Source organism: Peromyscus eremicus, chromosome 11 (assembly GCF_949786415.1).
Source record: "Peromyscus eremicus chromosome 11, PerEre_H2_v1, whole genome shotgun sequence".
NCBI classification, from domain to species: Eukaryota; Metazoa; Chordata; class Mammalia; order Rodentia; family Cricetidae; genus Peromyscus; species Peromyscus eremicus.
This window is the reverse complement of record NC_081427.1, coordinates 62,592,082-62,610,223: the sequence shown is the minus strand read 5'-3', so window position 1 is coordinate 62,610,223 and position 18,142 is coordinate 62,592,082. Positions and strand designations below refer to the sequence as shown.

At 39.8% G+C, this 18,142-nt stretch overlaps 1 protein-coding gene across 2 annotated transcripts in view; it reads right to left on the bottom strand.

The window, feature by feature from the left end:
* Vcan (versican) overlaps window positions 1–18,142 on the bottom strand; it is an 89,145-nt gene that overhangs the window by 35,597 nt on the left and 35,406 nt on the right. For both annotated transcript variants that reach the window (XM_059276450.1, XM_059276449.1), the window contains one exon: window positions 1,244–6,490. In XM_059276450.1, coding sequence (XP_059132433.1) covers window positions 1,244–6,490 — 5,247 coding nt within the window. The remainder of the gene's footprint in view (window positions 1–1,243; window positions 6,491–18,142) is intronic.

Below are 18,142 nucleotides of genomic sequence, written 5' to 3'. Positions count from 1 at the left end.
CCTTTTATTAAAATCATAACCTTCTAATAAATGTATTCTTCTGATTCTCAAGGTAAAATCACAGTAACATTTGTCACATTAATATTAACATGACTAGAAGAATAATTCTAATAGCCATGACCCAAATACAGTATTTAATACGAGACCTATTTTCAATCAACACAACACTTAAAATCCTGTTTCTTCTCCCTCCACCTCTTCCTTCCTTGCTTTCTTTCTAGGTAGGTGATGGTGGTTATTTGTGGGTTTCATTATTATTCCTACTTAAATATTAACATTCTAGGAACAGACAATAAGATGACTTTTCAACATTATTAGGCTAGATTTTAAAAAAGATCACTTCTGTTAAGCAAATATTCCAAGTTTTCTGGTTTACATATTATTAAATATCAGTTGTTAATTTTGTGCTATATTGAAAACCAGTAAAAGGGCAGTAAAAAGACCATGGACATGAGAGTAGGATTGTTTTGTCAACCCCACTTTTGCCGTGGTGTGGCTGTGTATCCTTGGGCAAATTACTGACCCTTTCTGAATACCTCTGTCTTATCCTTTTACATGGAGCTCATGTAAAAGGATGAGTTTTAAGGCATTTTGTGAAGATTAAATGAAATGGTCTATATGAAGTAGTATCAAATTTATGCTTTTTTATAGTCAGTGTATAAATAGGAATTAATTTCTCAAGAGGTAGAATGTAAACATACACTATGACTAAGAGCTAAGTTAGAATTGTGTAAAGTGTTTTTTCTAAGGAAGGAAATCACACTCGAGTACAAACTGTAATTGATCGCACCAACCACAAGCATCTGTAAGAACAGTTACTATTCTCAAATGTCAAAGGCCTGACAGCTTATAATAGCATCTATTAAAGGGAAGGGACTTTGAAAGGAAAGTCTGACTTCCTACAGTTTTACAGCTATGATGCATAATTGTAACACATGACAAGGCAATATTTCAGCTGTATATGAAAACACATTGAGTTTTACACCGTTATTTCACTTTATCTACAAACTGTATGTTGTCTGTAAGACGCAGAAAAAATGCAAAGTATGTCTGTAAAGTACAGAAATGTCCATACTTAAATTCATTGCATCAAGTTATGACTCACTACTGTGGCTTGGTTGGCCTGAACAATATAAAAGTCTCTATGAATTTCACATTACACAGAACTTATATACATGCACAGGTTAGAACCAAGGGACTGATCCAAGCCTTGGAAACAGATGTATCAGTGTTGACATCTTACCTGGTAGATAAACTGCTGTGCCTTCCACGGACTCTTCATTAATGCCAATCAGGAAAGCAGTTTCATTAGAATTGTCCAGAATGGAAAATGGTGGTATGGAATGGGCAGTATTCAGATCCAGAGTGCTGACTGTTGCCTGGTTATTGTGAGCAAGAATTCTTTTTGACACTTGCTTTTCAGATACTGCTGTCATGGAGTCTTCTCCAATGAATGATGTGTATGTTTCCTGATTAATTTCCAAGGAAGGAAAGGTGGGCTCCTCAGGCTTCTGTGGGATGGGCTGAGGTACCACACCTGTCTCAACCCTGAAAGCCACAGAAGCAGAAGTAGGATGTGGCCGCGGTGCAGCACCTACTAACTCAGTGTCATCTGCAGCTGTAAGGCCCGGTCCACTCTCCAGTGTTCTGACACTGGGGGACATTCCAATTGTTTCTCCTGGATCATTGGCTTTGTTTGGGGAATCTTGGGAGGTCTCCGCTTCCTCTTCAACAATTAGTTCGGTGGGAGCAGTTTCCAGTTCTTCTAGTAAGTTAGGCTTACTTTCATCTTCTGAAATATCTGATGTAGGGTCAGGAGACAAGAACGGAGGCTCAGTTCTGTGTACATCTTTTTCACCAGATGGCTTGATGGTTGCTTCAATATTAGCACGGACTTCCTTAAAAGAACCGTCCACAGGTCTTTGTGATACGACAGCACCAGGACCCAGGTGAGCACTTGTGTGGGGAACCTCTGGGTATTCGGAGACTCCACTGTTTACATAGACAGGGAAGGGGGACTGTGGTGTCTGGGGTGAGAACTCTGCCAGAGAGAAAACTGCAGGTGTTCCTTCCGTGTAAGGTGCGGAGTCAGATCCTCCTGTCACATCAGGGGTCTCTGTCAAATGCTGAGCCACAGGGTGGGTACTACCAATACTTACATAAGCAGGGGGACCTGTCAATGCCTCCCCTGCTCCTGAAAAGAATTCAGGCTGGAAAGAAGGCCCTCCGTATTTCTTCTCTTCATATTCTTCCTGTGTCCTTTCCAAATGACCCAGTGTTGATATTACTTCACTTTGGTCTGCAATAGCTTGGCCATCCGACAAGGTGCTGGATTCAAATATATCATCCAGAGATACTGCTTCTATCTTGGGTTTTTCAATCTCTAGACCAACTGTGGTTAGCTTACTAGGGGTGTGCAGGGTTGACACTGTGGGAAGGAAAGTATCTAATTCTGTTTCTATGCTGGGAACTGGGATCCCAGTTGCCAAGTTAAAGCTTGTGTGCTCTGGCTGCTTTATATCCTCAGAACTTACAGACTCATTGTACATTGCTTGCCTGTAGCCAGCAAAAAGGGCATCACCAGAGCCCTCAAAAGCTTCCTCGGTTGTAGAAAGGTTAACAGCTGTCTCGTACTTCTCTTGAACTTGAAGGGTTTCTTCACTACTGCCCTGTGATCCCAATGGCATCTCTGGATCTAGGTCTGTTTGTATTCCAGGGATGTACTCATATACAGGTTTAGTGTGATCAATGTCTATAATAATGTTTTTATCTGATGTCAGCTCAGGTAGAATTTCAACAACAGCACTCTCAGTAATTGTCAATCCTAAATCCTTACTATCCTCTTTGTCTAGATCTATAATAATGTTTTCAGTGGGTTTTCTTCGGTTAGGTTTCAAGGTAAAACCTTCAAATCTGATGTGGTCTTGCAAACCACCTACAATACCTTCTGTGGGACTCTCATACAGCACTGTGCTTGGCAATGTGCTAGTTGAATGCAGGGAATTCTCATTGTACTCTGAGTGATGTGGTGGCATTGTTGATGCTGTTGGTCCAGCAGTAGCTCCAGCCTCATTCCTTGACACCTCTGGATGCTGTTCCAGGAATCCATCAGAAGCAAACGTGCTGTCTCCTTGATTGGTTGCCTGAGTAGGTCCAGAGGTGTACATTAAATCAAGAGCATCCACTTCTCCAGACCCTTCTCCGGAATTTACATCAAAGAAATTAGCTTGTTTTGATGCTGATGTAGCAAATGCTTTGGTCATTTCGATACTATAAGTTCGATCTAGAAAAACAGTGGAAGAGGTCGCTGCTGCTTCAGTTTCTGATGTTGAAGGATTCTCAGTAGAGATCTGTTCAGTCATGGTTTGTGGTCTGTGTGTCTGCATTTCCTCTTCCCACCTGAGGGTCTGATTTGGAGAATGCTCCATGTCCATGGGCTTGGTGAAAGGCAGAGGTGAAGTAGTAGTTCCTTCTGTTCCACCATCACTCAAAGTTGTGTTGGGCACTTCCTTACTATCTTGAGAGACATTGCCTGTTTTGGAAATGAGTGTTCTAACTTCATCTGTCTCATTTTCTATTCTTTCATCGTCTTCCACTTTATCACTTAAAATGTTTGTTCCTAAACTATCCATGTAAGATGTCTCAGGATACAACGTGCTAAGGATCTGCTCCATTTCAGTCAAACTCACTGATGTTGTAGGTAGAAGGGGCAAGGCTTCCCCCGATCCCAGTCCAGAGAATGAGAGATCAGTATTTGACTCTTTAATTGTTGGTTTCATAACCTTTTCGAAGAGTTGTAGACTTTCTTCCTTTTGGGTTGAGGTATCCATGATTACACTTCTAGCTGGTATAGATTCCATCACTAAAGTGGTAGCTGGGAAAGAATGTGGCTTCCCAGTAGCTTCAGGAGGAGGAGTATATGATACTGAGCCTTTTGTCCCTGGATGTGGAGTAGACCGATGAGCTATGGCCATGCCTTCCTCCCCCATTTCCTCATTAGTGTTGTATGTTGTCTTCGTCGTCGTTAGCATAGAGTAATCTGAAGTTTGGAGTCTAGCTTCAGGAAGTGTTTGGGATTCCAAAATTCTTTGTTCTGGTGCAAGAGAACTGTGGAGAGAGTCAAAAGTCGTTCGCTCTGGAGCTTTGTCCTCGGATGCTGTTTCAGTTTCAGTCGCTTGTTTTACAGGATTGACTTCCTGTTTAGACCATAATTTGGCTGGCTCCATTGTTTGGGGAAAGTCCACTGAAGTTGTGCCTTTTACCTGTATGTCCCTATTTTCTGTCAGATCGACAGTATTTCCAGTTTCTGATGTTGGCAAAGCAATGGATCTTTTATCTGCTTCCGTCACGGCACCTACTTCTTGAAAGCCTTCATCAAAATATGGAGACTCTGTACCAGAAAAAGTGTCCACAGCAAGGGGAAGCCCTGGGTCCACAGAGCTGCTGACTGAGGCCAGCTGCTCGCCGGAGCCCTCGGCTGAGGCGATGAACTCTTCCCAGGGGAAGGCTGAGATGCTGGCGGTGGTACTGCTGAGCCCTTTGGAGGCAGGCACTAGGTTGATGTTATCTGAGGTAGGTGGTATAGATGATGAAGTCTGCACATCCCTAACTCGGTCTTTCTCAGAGTCTCCCATCCTCACTCTCTCCTCTTTCGTTATTGGATAAGACACTGTTGAATCTTCACTAAAGTCACTGCTAAAACCTTCTCCCAAAGGAAAGGCTGTAGAAAAATCCCTTCCTTCTGTCTGGGGAGTTGGCTTTCCTGGTACTTCTGAAGTCAGTGTTTCCTCAGATGCCTGGTTCATAACTTCAGCAACTCCTCTATCCTGTACAGTACTCAGAGCTAATCCTGTTGGCTCAGAGGGGAATGAAGCTTCCACACTGGGAGACAGAGTACTGGGTAATTCTTTTTTGACTGGGGTTTCAGACTCTAAAGTTAATAAAAATGAAGCAGTCATGGATTCTGGATCAGCACCAGCATCTCCGGAGCCCTGTTCCATAGAAAAAGAGGGGGGCCATCCTGAGAGAGTGGGCTGCACTTCCTGGATCACGGGCTGACTGCTACTACTATGCTTAAAGGTCTGTGCCTCCAAACTGACCCAATCATTTGTTTCTTTAAAAGCAGGAGTAGAATTTGCCATTTCCTGTTCAGCCCGTGTGGGGGTTGTCTCTGGTGTGAAACTCTCCCAGGGAGCTGGATCACTTGATGCAGCTCCATTTGAGCTTTCGAATCCCGGAGGTAAAAGGAAGTGATTCGACCTCTGTGTTGGTGATTGGACTTCAACGACAGGGACCGACTTTGTAGTTTCCTCTTTGTCTTCTTTCCTTGTCCTTTCTACAAAAGATGTACCGGAAACCCACTCAGAAGCACCTGTTGGAATTACAAACTGGGAAGGTCTTCCACCTGTAGAGGGGAGCTCTGACCCCAAAGGAGTGCTGGTTTCAGGACTGTAGAAATGGCCATCCGTGATCGTTATCACGCTCATATCCAAAGGGATGAGTGTATCCGGAGGACTTCCCGGTGGTGGTAAATCAGTTACCATGGCGACGATTTTATTTTCATATTCATCCACTTCCCCAGACCCTTCCCCAATCGGGGCTGGAAAACTCCCTGAGAACTCCATAGTTTGCCTAGATGTCATCTCTACCCAGCTTTCCACAGTAGACAAGGAGTCATCAGTCTGTGGGGTTCCTGTTAGGGTAATTGGTTCTTCTTCTAAGACATTTACTGACACAGAACTTGAAAGTATATTAGAGGTAGTTATGGTAGGACTTTGTTCTGCCTCTTTGCCAAATGCTACTTCCGTAGCCCCAGAGAAGACTGTTTTTTGAGATACTTGGTCCATGGCACCCTCTCCTGAAGACTCTTCAGGAGACAGAGGTAGAGGCTTGGGCTGCTGGTGCTCTGGATTTTCAAGGTGTGCACTACTCTCTGTGATGGACTCTGCCCATCTGGTGCCTTTACCATCATGGGATGAGGTTGTAGGAAAAAGATCAGGCTCACCGCTGGAAAAGTGTTCTGGTGTTTCAGAGTAAGTCTCGGGTTTCCATGTGATTTCTAACAATTCGGTGGCTTCCTCAGATTGGTTAAATTGCATGGCAGTGGACAATTCCGTTTCTGCTATTATGAACTGATGGGTGTCACTTGCAGAACTGTCTGAGAAATTATGAGAGGGTGCAACACTTTCATATTGGCCACGCCTAGCTTCTGCAGCCTCTGGGTCCTTCGGCACCGTGGTGACCAGCTGCTTCCCATTGATGTACTGCACTGAGGGGGTTGTTGTGATGTCAGTTGCATTTGCACAGTCCTCCTCATCCTCCTCTTCGTCTTCCTCAGTGTGATATATGTCTATCTCAAAGGAATCTGGTAATTCAGGTAAAATTTCAGCAAACAGATCATGCAGTGGGTCTGTTTCTTCACTGCATGGCTCATCTTCTTTAGGCTCTGAATCTATTGGATGACCATTCACAACCATATCACTCATTCGACCTGAAAAAAACAAAGAGTTTTCACAATACTTAAATGGAAGATGTGGCAGGGTATGACAGAAGACAGGGCTGATCACACTCATACACATGAAAAAGAAGGTTCTGAAGCTTTACGAGTTACGTGTAATCACCTTGCGGCAAATGGTTCTTGCTCTTCAAATTTGCTGGGGTGTAATTACAATAAGGAGAAAAATTCCATTTTAAGAATGTAGGAGCAAATAATCAAAACACTTCAATATGCATAAGATGACAACAGAGTTCTCAAAATGAAAAAAGAAATTACATAGACATTTAGTCCCAAAATGCACAATTGAGGGTTCTGTGAGCTGCAAAACAAAGTTGAAATCAATACCATTTCACCAGACCATATATAAAAACTAATTGGTCCATACATTTAAAAAAAAGATTAGTCTCTACTCAGTAAGGAATAAGAAAGGATTCCTTCTGGCCTCTTCATTCTCTGCCTCGTGTCTATTTTTAAAAAAGTAAAATTTGTTTCTATATTATTTATAATGCAATGGTAACATGTGTTCAGTGAAGCAGCGAGAGAATAGCCTGGGTACATCAAAACCAGGACTCCCTAGATGGGAGGGACTGGTCCAGGTTTGTCTATGAAAAGACCAGGAGGAGCCTTTCACCCCTGTACATAATTGTCTTCTACAATATGTGCTAGGATCAGACTCATTTTTTTCCTTGCTATTGACATTTTCACCAAGGATAATCCTGATGTTGTATGTAAACATTCTAATTACATATTTCAAGTCCTACATATCAAACCATTCTTTGGACTGAATGCCACACAGCACCAAACACTTAACCCAGCTGACTCTTCTGCTGCCAGAGGTACAGAACTCCCAGTCTAGGAAGAGAGAGAATTTGAGCATTCAACCCATCCCAGAATGCTGGTCAGCCATGTGTGATAGAGTCCTGCTACTGCAGCTGCCCTATTTACAGTGTCATTAAGGTGAACGTGGTGCTTGTGGAGGCACAGAGCTATGGAAGATACACAGACTACACCAGGCCTTCCCACCTGCCCAGAGGAATGCTCTTGCTGACACACAGGCTTAGGACAAGCTTGAGAAGCATACAGAAGAGACAAGAATGACGGAACCAACGCCGCCCCTACAAATCCATCTCTAAAAGAGAAAAACATTCTTTTCTGCTGGATTGCTGTTCTTATAAGCGGCTTCCTTCCATGTTGGGAGGCATCGATATTCAACATCCAATAAGAAAAGAGAAAAATCTAGTTGAGGGCAATCAAAATGATCTTTTTTTGGCCAGTCCCAGTCCCACTATGCATCAGTGCAAGGCTGACTGAACTACTAAGGCAAACTCTGTAGATGTGTGCTAACATTGTTCCTATATCTCCATTTATCCTAACCGATACACTCAGATTGTATTTATTCAAGCTAAGGCATATGGGTATTCAAATGACAAAACTTATTAATAATAATAATTATTATTATTAGATTCATGCCTAATTCTGGTGAATATAAAAGCTTAAAACAATTACAGGCTTTATCTGGCACAGATGTTGCAGTTAATCTTTAACACCAACTTGAGGAAAACAATTAAATGCCTAGCCTTTCATCAAAGCATCATTCAAATGATGTCTGTCTACTTTTAGTTGTCACTATGATCTTAGAGTAAAAGAAGATACAATAAAAACTTCAGAGAGTTTGAATGAAGACACACTTTGTCCTATGAGAAGGGAAATGTAAAGACAATGTTCAAAGCATATCAAAGACACATTTAAATGTCTTTACACGTGAGTCTCTTAAATACAATGTCAATAATTTAATCACTAAAACAAATACGTTCATATCATCAATACTATTTGAATATAGTTAAATAAGAAACAAATTAAGTTATCACTTCAGCATACATTCATGGAAATTTTAGAGGTTCAAAAAGTACCTTTCACAAATGGCTTTCACTTTCATGAGTTTTATTTTGTGTTGCTTCATTAATATATAATATGCTCATTTGATAATTACTGTGATTTTTTTCTTGTCAGCTGAAGTCACTGGATATATTTTAGTTTTACTGTGTATTTATGGATGGTAGAGTGGTTAGCATAAAAAAGCAAACTAATCATGTAGTCTTCTGCATAACAAGAGCACCTAAAATCCCTAATATAATATGTAAACCACAGTCTTCATGTTGTATGGATTCCTAGAAATTTCCCTACTCAATAAGACTTAACTAAAACAAAAATGCAGAATGAGAGTAAAAGTTATTGTTCCCTTTTTTTGAAAGGAAGGTCCTCACAGGTTGACAAATGATCATTGCTCAGGCTATGTTGACTTACAAATAGTGTCCTTGGATTTCTTAACATTGGTTTGAGGATGGGAAAATGTTAATTACTTAGGGTTTTGAAGTAGCATGTTTTTCACATTTTTATTCTATCAGTATGTATCTGGTTTGTTCCCATGCTTTCAACACTTCATGAACAAGGGCAAAGTTTATATAAAATCTATCTACACTATGCATAAATGGGTGAATTCTTCCCTGTCACGTGGCCTGCACTGCCATCAATAATTCCTTACAATTCACCAAACCCTACTTGGTCTTCTTTGTTTATTCATTCTCCAAAATGACTTCTCCATCCCCTTTGCAGGCACCACCCCCACCCACCACACATATTATTAGAGAATTGTAAGAGCTATAATTACGGCAAACCAGAAAAGTTTCTTTGTGGCATATGGTAGGGGAGGGGACACCTGTGCTATTGTCAATGTCCTGTCTCCTTGCAAAATACAGATCTGCTCTATTTCACACTAACAAGAATGACTTCACAGAGTGACTGACACTCCAGGTTCTTAGAAGAATGAGCCCTTATTGAAGACTGTTTTATTTCAGAATTTTACTCTAAGGATAATATAACTTTTATTTAGATTTCAAGAGTCAAACCACAGAACTCTGTAGGCTGCATGTATAATCTTTTCTATGTTTATATGAGGGTATTTTAACAGCTTGACTTGAATATACTAGTACCGTGGTTAATGGGTTTTTTTAATGACATTTCACACAAGGCTTTATGGCTAACTGACCTTCAACTATTCACCGAGTATTTTTAAGTACTTCTCAGCAGAATTTTGCAGACATAGCACAAGTCTTGCAGTCCTTCTGTAACCAGACACAAAACATAGCTGCTGGGATGCATAAGCGACTGGTCAAAGATCAGATTCTCTTCAGGGAATTTTATAATTTCAGCTTAAGAGTCTTTAATTAAATGCAAGCCATTGCAATCTACTCAGCAGAAATATTTAAGACTGCATTTCCTTTAAAATGGAATTTGCTCTAATATATAATAAAAATATCAGGTTTCCTTATTCCAAAAATAAAATAGCCATACTGTAGGGGCTTGAAAGTGCATGCAGATTTTAAAGTGAAGAATCTTGAAATTCCTCACAATATTACATTTTCAATCATATATCTGTAGACCCAAATACCAGACAGAAATGAGTGTTTCATTTCACTCACCTTCCCCCAGTTACTAATTGAAATAAAATAATAAGTTGCACTGTAAGGGAAAAATATGTGATTTTTCAATCAAATTGCTAAAGATATCCTGAATCTGCAATATTTTTTTTAAATTTGGAACATTATAGATTGTCCTAGCTTGATATTCTAAACAACAAGATACAAATACTCTTCCAAACATTGTTAGGCGCTTTTGCTCCTTCATTCCTTCAATGCTTAGGTAGCATGTGATGCTTCTATCAATACAGTCCTCCCAACACCAAAGAGGTCAATGGGGTCAAAGATCGGGAGATCCCTGTGTTCTGTGACCCTTGTCTCCTTATGGCTTAGCTAGCCTCAGTCTACTTGGAGCACCACTCAAGCATGTTGTCTCACCCTGACAGCCGTGGTGTGCTGAGCACAGTGCACCTATTTCTCCATTCACAAATTTCACACCCCAAAAGGGTCGTACATATATGTAAACAATGAGGCTGCTTCTGATGGCCTCACTTTGAAGAGGCCGTCATGTTACAAGCGATGGTAAACAGGCATCACATCTTTTCGCCACTTCCAATAATCCTTGAAGTATCTTCAGGTACAAAGGCTGAATTTAGATACAATCATCTGGCCTGAGTACACTTATAGAGACAACACCAAGTATAGGCTCTTCTTCATTCGAAAGGGCCCTAAGGGATTCTATTCTCATTTCAAAAGAGCAAGAGATTTCTTACACAGCATTTACAAGCAATCAAAGACATTTGAGAAATTTCTAAATAGTAAGAAAGTGCTAAATGAAAAAGAAGAAATTTAGGCTTCAAAAGGCTTCCCCAAACAATTCCCCAGTAGGCTGATCATGGTCCAGGAGATAGCCGCACACTCAAAGAGTATTTGAGCAGCGCAAACTTAACCAGATAGGTTAAAAAAAAATACAAAGATGATATGAATTTGGGCAAATTGCTTGGTGGATGTGGATCTGGGAAGAGTTGGGATGAGTATAATCAAAATATATTCTGTGAAATTCTCAAAAAAAAATTTTTTTTAATTTAAGTATATCAAATAGGGATTGGAGCGATCACTCAACAGTTTAGAACACTGGTTGCTCTTCCATAGGATCTGGGTTAGATTGCCAACACCTACATACCCTCTCAAAAGCTGACTATAACTTCAGTCTCAAGGGATCCAACACCCTCTCTGGCCTCTATGAGTACAAGGCGTGCACATGGTATGCAGACATACATTCACAAAAAACAGTCATAATTTTTTAATAGAGCAAATAAAGTCCAACCATAAAGTGGAACATTATTCTCTTTTTTTCTGCTTTAGTTTTCTAGTACTCAAATCCTTTGACAAATATACATACACATAGGTAGGGATTTATACACATAGACAGATATTATCAAATATTTTAATACCAGAGCCAGAATAAAGAACTTAAAAGTAAGTAAATTTTTGACTACTATAAAGCAAAAGACTCTGATAAGTAGGTTGTAGAGTTTCTCTTCAGATCCTGGAATTATGTCCATTAAGTTACAGTGTACAAATGCAACTCTGTTTTGCCATTCCTCTGTCAAAAGCTAGCCTTGCCTCCAGCCATCTCTTCAACCTGACTCTGTCAATGGACATCCAAACAGTCCAGACCTGGTACACAATCATTCCACTCCTTCCATTCTTCACTGGCATTCTCTGTACCTGCACATCAGGGGGCAGCACGTCCAGAGTCCTATTTCACTACCTCCCTCATTCCTGCTTCAGATGTGTTTTTAAAAAAAAAGATAGCATCTTTATTTCTCCCACTTAACAGTGTCCATCAATTTATGAAGTCTCAGTTCAGATGGACAGATGATAAGGTGATATTCTCACACACACACAAAAATGGCTGGACTTTTATGTGTGGGGCATAGGACTTAGATTATATTGTTGGTTAGTATAAATTAACTTGTTTCTGTCATCCTCCTGCCTCAGCCTCCCAAGTGCTGGCATTACAGGCTTGTGCCATCACATGAACTCCATTTTCTCACCTCACTCTTCTCAGTTCTATTTTTCAGCATGAAGTGATCCTATACGAATATGGTAATACCCTGTCAACACCTAATAGTCTATCCATTTAGTCCTCCTTTTGAAAGTTCAGTTGGAAGAACATCTTTCTAGTAATTTATCATCAAGAGTCAAAAGATTGTCATTGTGCTAAAGTTCCTTTGAAGATTTATATGTCCAAATAAAATAAATTAGTCAGTCTTTGAAGGTAACTACAGCTCAAAGACTGAGACACAACTAATGAATCATACCAAAAACAAAACAAAACAAACAACAACAACAACAAAAAAACCTCAGATAGTAGAGAATTTTGGGTTTTGAAAATCTAGATAGTCTGAATGTACAGCCATAGTCTCAATATTTTTTAATTATTCACTGTCTTTATAAATCTTTGTAGGCTTCTATGAAGGCAGTGAATACTAGTTCTTTTTTTTTATTCTTCAAACATAAATGAATTGAACAAACTTATTTGATCAGGACAAAGAAAAAGAATTATTGTGTCATTAAGGCATCACCGTTAGTTCCTGTGTTTTCAGACAAAAGTAAACAAGGATATAACAAAATGAGATGTGCAGCAGCTCTAAGAAACTAAAAACATGCTGCCCGTTCATAACCACAGCTTTGGATTTGGCAATAATTATTCCTACTACTTTAAAAGTACATGTGAGTCATAGATATTTCATTCCATTTTCTTCCTCATTTACAGATATCAAGGTGTAGTAAGACTTGTGATTAAACACTACACTTGCTAACATCTGGCCAGTGACTACAGTCTCAGTGAAGAAAGTTTAAATCAGACAAACTCCTCACCCTCAGAACCATCAAGCACAGCTTCACCTGACAAAGGCTGGAGACAGCCTCTCCATGGGAGCACAAGGCTGAGGCAGCTGCTGTGTCTCAGCAGGCTGCAGAGTCCGGAGCTTTCATGTTATTAGATGTTCAATGCTCTGCCTAGCAAAACTATTTGGGATACATTTAAGACTACAGATGACAAGTATGAACAATATCTCAAGCAAATTTCAGAAAGGAAATAAATAACAATGCTTACACCTCCCATTAGCAATTCAGGTCAGTTGTCTGGTTGGTTCGAGCTGTGACTACTTTATCTGAGGGTTTCTGATCTACAGCCAAACGCAGAAGCAGTGTGGGTAAATGATGCATTGGGAGATTTCCCTCTGTCCATCAAACTGTGTCAGGCAGCAGCATCTTAGTGGATCACCTGCTGGTACCTCAGGTTGGCTTGGTTGTGGGCTCCCAAGAAACCTGAACGATGCTCAAGGATGGGGTGGACATCACAGTTTTCTCTGAGGTGAATTCTGAGGCTTTGACACTTCTGACCTACTTCAGATTGCTCCTTAATGTGCTTATTAAAGCATGCCATTCTCTTTCTTCCATCCTCATTTACTGAGTAATTAAGTTGTCCAACTAACTAAACTGTAAATCATATTGCTTTAATTCCCTAGCTACCCAATGGCTGGAGCTAATGAATGTCTATGGGAGGTAGCATGAAAAGGTGAACGGAGAATTTTTATCTGCAGATAGTAACACAGGCTCCCTAGGAAGCCAAGAAACGTGAGCTATTGAGAGTGAACATGAGAATCATACTGTGTTCCTGCATGTTCCTAGAAACATACACTAGTATATTGACATCTTTCCTCATTTTAACAATACATCTTCATAACACGTGGCTACAGTAACTAAGTTCCACTTTCTGTGAGACATCAGGATACTCTCCTGCTATGTGAAAACACCGACTCTGTAGGAGCCCGCCCACACACTTACTATGCACTAATTATATGTGTCTAACCAACGCGACGTTTACATTTTCACAGACAGAGAGTTTGAAAGTTTCTCTCTTACCACAGGGAGGCTTTATATTTTAAAAATCTTCTATTTAAACTTTATGTCATTTATGGAGAAGTACTACACATGGCCCTGATCGCCCAAAGGGAATGTAGGTTGTATTGATTTATTTTTCCCCCTCCCACAGATCAAATCTATTTTAACAAATATTTAAATCTTCTTCTTGTTACTAAGTGTGTTTCCCTCCTGATTCATACTCAAGATTATTGGTACCATCTCTCCAAGGGATACTCTTTTAAAATAAGATAGCTGGAGTCTCAATCCTTCATGGGATGCCCTCGTACAAAGGGATATATTTCTTCTCACGTCAACTGTTTTGGGAAAATCATAATAGCTCAATGTACCTGAAAACATGAATATATCAGCTTTTACTAAAACAGGTCAGTCCCACGACCAGTCCCACATTCACCATCACTATTCTTGGAATTGATCTACAAATGAGGTCACTTCATTAAACAATTATATGTATATATGGAAAACTGGCTTCACAGAGAAGTAATTCTATGCATTTCTAAAATGACCAAAATTGGCAAATTTCCTTTAAAATATAAAAATTTTGGCTTTACGTCTTTAAAATGACACTCCAGAGAATTTTGTTTTTCTTTCCCTTCTGGTTCTTTCCATTCACATCTCTTCCCTTAGCTAGCCCTCTTGCTGAAAACATTCTGAATACTATCTGGACTCCTGCATATGTTTCCTGAAATCATTGCACAAATGAAAGACACCCAAGCTGCTAAAGCAGGAGGAAGCACACCCTGTGTAGAGAGCTGGGGTTTCCCTCACAGCACCCAAACAATATTGGCCAGTACCCCATACTTTCTGAACACATAAGGAGAGGTTAGGCCAATGCATTGGGAACATTTAAAAGAATTTGTCAAAGGACCATTGTTGAGAAAAGAATTAAAGTAGCGGGCTGGAGAGATGGCTCAGAGGTTAAAAGCACTGGCTGCTCTTCCAGAGGTCCTGAGTTCAATTCCCAGCAACCACATGGTGGCTCACAACCATCTGTAATGAGATCTGGTGCCCTCTTCTGTCGTGCAGGTATACATGAAGGCAGAATACTGTACACTTAATAAATAAATAATTTTAAAAAGAGCTATCGTCAGCTCTATTTTCATACACATAGAAGAGCTTGAAGCTGCTGGATTCTGCTCACAGGCCCTACGGAATCAATACTACGGTAAAATTATAGGGGAGCTGTAGCTCCTGCAAAGTTATACTCTTTGTATACAAGTGGCACAACTATAAAGCAACAGGCACCATGGGGACTAAAATTTTAATATGCTCTTTCAGTCAAGAACACACAAAACTATAGTTCCATTTGGTTCCTTGCATGGTAAGTAACATATTGTCTAATGGCACAGAGATGTCAACAAGACTGAAGCGACATTGGCTGAACTGGCTTCACTTAGCATAATGAATAGAGACAACAAAGGTACCTATTAATAAATGTATATCTTGCTGGGTGGTGGTGACGACGCACACCTTAGCTCTCAGGAGGCAGAGGCAGGTGAACCTCCAAGTTCGAGGCCAGCCTGGTCTACAAAGAGAGTTCCAGGATAGCCAGGGCTACACAGAAACACCCTGTCTTGAAATGCCAAAATAAATAAATAAGTAAGTAAGTAAATAAATAAATAAATAAATGTATATCGTTATGTGAGCTAAAGGTAGTCATAATCAGTCTTACTGAAAATATATTTGGGGCGCTGGAACAATGATCCAGTAGTTAAGAGCACTGGCTGCTCTTCTAGATGACCTAGGTTCTATTCCCAGCACCCACATGATAGCTCACACACATCTGTCACTCTAGTTCCAGGGGATCTGACACCCTCTTCTGCCCCCTATAGGCAGTACCAGGAGTGCAAGTGGTGCACACACACAAGGGCAGGCAAAACAACCATACACGTAAAAGAATAAGATAAAATTATTTTTTAAGAAGAAAATGTGTTTTCCCTCTAAACGTTCAGCTCATTCAGGAATGCGTGCTTCTGTACTGTTTTCAGTTACATCTGCAATTCCCTTTTCTTCTGGGTCGGAGGAACACAGCATCCTAGAGGCTAGCTCATTCACCCAAACATTAATCAACACAGCCACTATTTTATAACACATGGAAGCCCCCATGAAGATACTGTTTGAAGAATGAAATCTGGTCCTCTGTTTTAAAAAAAGTAAAGTACTTTACATATGGTTATAAAATTCCATAAACATAAAATGTGATTTTTAAAAAAATAATATAAAAATGTATTGTGTGAAAAAATTCTCAATTAAAAGTAAATACAATTTTAAAAGAAAAATAATTTTTGTCCAGAATTAAAACAAAAAAAATACAGTAAAAATTATGTACGACTTTCTCATGTAATCACCTTAAGTAAGAGGTAAGCGGTGTCCAGTGATTCTAAGTGTTTGTCCAGACTCCTCGTTGGAGTTACTGCACCTTTCTGTTCATCTGCCCAACAAGGCCGAAGTTCTCAAAAGCAAGACCATGGCTTTATGTTTATATTTCATATTTAAAAACAGTAGAAGAAATAGAGCCGATGGGAGCTATTTCTAAATGATGTTACCAATAAGGGGCAGTAATTCTGCACAAGGAAGCTGAGCAAATGAATTCTAATTTAGAGGCCAAAATACTGTCCTTGTCAAAATCTGACTGATGCACATATTACTACATTAACAATTTCATCAGTATCTTATATTTATGCAATTTCTGTCTAATATTTAGTTTTACACCTGTCTTAAACTTTTACACTTAGGATGACAGAAAAACAGTAAAAATAATTTAAAAAGAATGCCTAGCAAGATTAGGCAGGACTGACACATGGGGGCATATATAGGCCTATGTCTAGAGGTTTGGGCAGTGAGTACTGACATGATGTTGGCATTTCAAATCTGAACATTTCCAAATTATTCTTTGACTTTAAAGATACTGCTACATTTGGTTTTTGTTTGTTTGTTTTTGTTGGATTAACATTTGCAGTTCTGTTACAGTAACATGTAACATTTCAGGTAATTTGCCCGAGTCCTCTTCACAAACCACAAAACAAAACAACAAAAACCCAGACATAACTGAAGAAACTCTTCCCAGACTTTCAAATCCTGTAGCCTTCATAAACGTTCACAAAGAAAGCCTTTTAACAATTTTCCCAAGTGCAGGTGTGCAAATTACTCCTGAAACAGACAAGTCAAGTTTTCAACACTCGTGAACCGCTGTTAACCACACCCCACAGCGTTTTTCAGCTCATAAAACCTTTACAGGCTGTGAAGTTCCTTCAGATTTTTAAACTGTTAACCACAGTTGCCCTCCAGCAGCAGGGCCTACACTGCCATTAACGTCCATCTGAGTATATGATGTAAGCATGCATTGAGTAGCATGTTTTGTTTCATGGTATTTCATAAAAGTCAAGCTTTATATCACTCTCTGAGTGCAGCAAAAATTACAAATGCCATGGTTTGGTGTAGCTTGGGTGGCATTTTTACTTACTTGGATACACAGTATATGTGAAGGTCAATTTTACTCTGGTGAATAGGTTTATACAATGGCACATATACACCGAGGATTTTCCAGTCTGGAAATATAAAAATGTTGGTTTTCCAGTCTTCCCTCATTAACACACCTGCCTTAGAATTTAACTGAACATCTGGGTGAGGGTTTTCATGAGCAAAGTTCAAAATACTGGGAAAATTAAATTATTGTTAGAAAACTGGCAAAATTTGTAAACTGAGTAGTTGGGTCTAAGCAAATCTCACTGCCTTCTGAAAATAACAAGCCGTGCTATTATTCTTAAGAAGAATGAAAGTCTAGAACACATAAAACCAGATGATAGATAGACTGCCACAGTGTTCCATGCTCCATCCCAACATACACAAACTGTAATTCTCCTGCCTAGTGGAAATGGCCAGATATTTCACAATTTTCTCAGAATGTACTGTCAGCATAGCCCTAGGATTTAGAAGTGGAGGAAAGGAAACAAGTACCCAGGTCTAGCTGAATGGAGACCACGAGGCACATATAAAGGCACACCTCTTCATAAACTGTTAACAGTGTTAGACCAGGCAGACCCTCCACTTGAACTGCCATTTATAAAGTTAGCATTTTTGGTTTTCCCTAATAATCACCATTTCTTGGTGAGGAAGGGTGGGGGGTGGGTTCAAGTTTCAGCCTTTTTTTTTTTTTCCATTTTGTAGTTTGAATGCCCTAACCTGAATGTACAATTTCCCATTCAGAAGAGTTGTTAGGTGCCATAAGTTTTCTGTTTTCATAATGTTTGATACAATTTCATACTGTTTCATACAT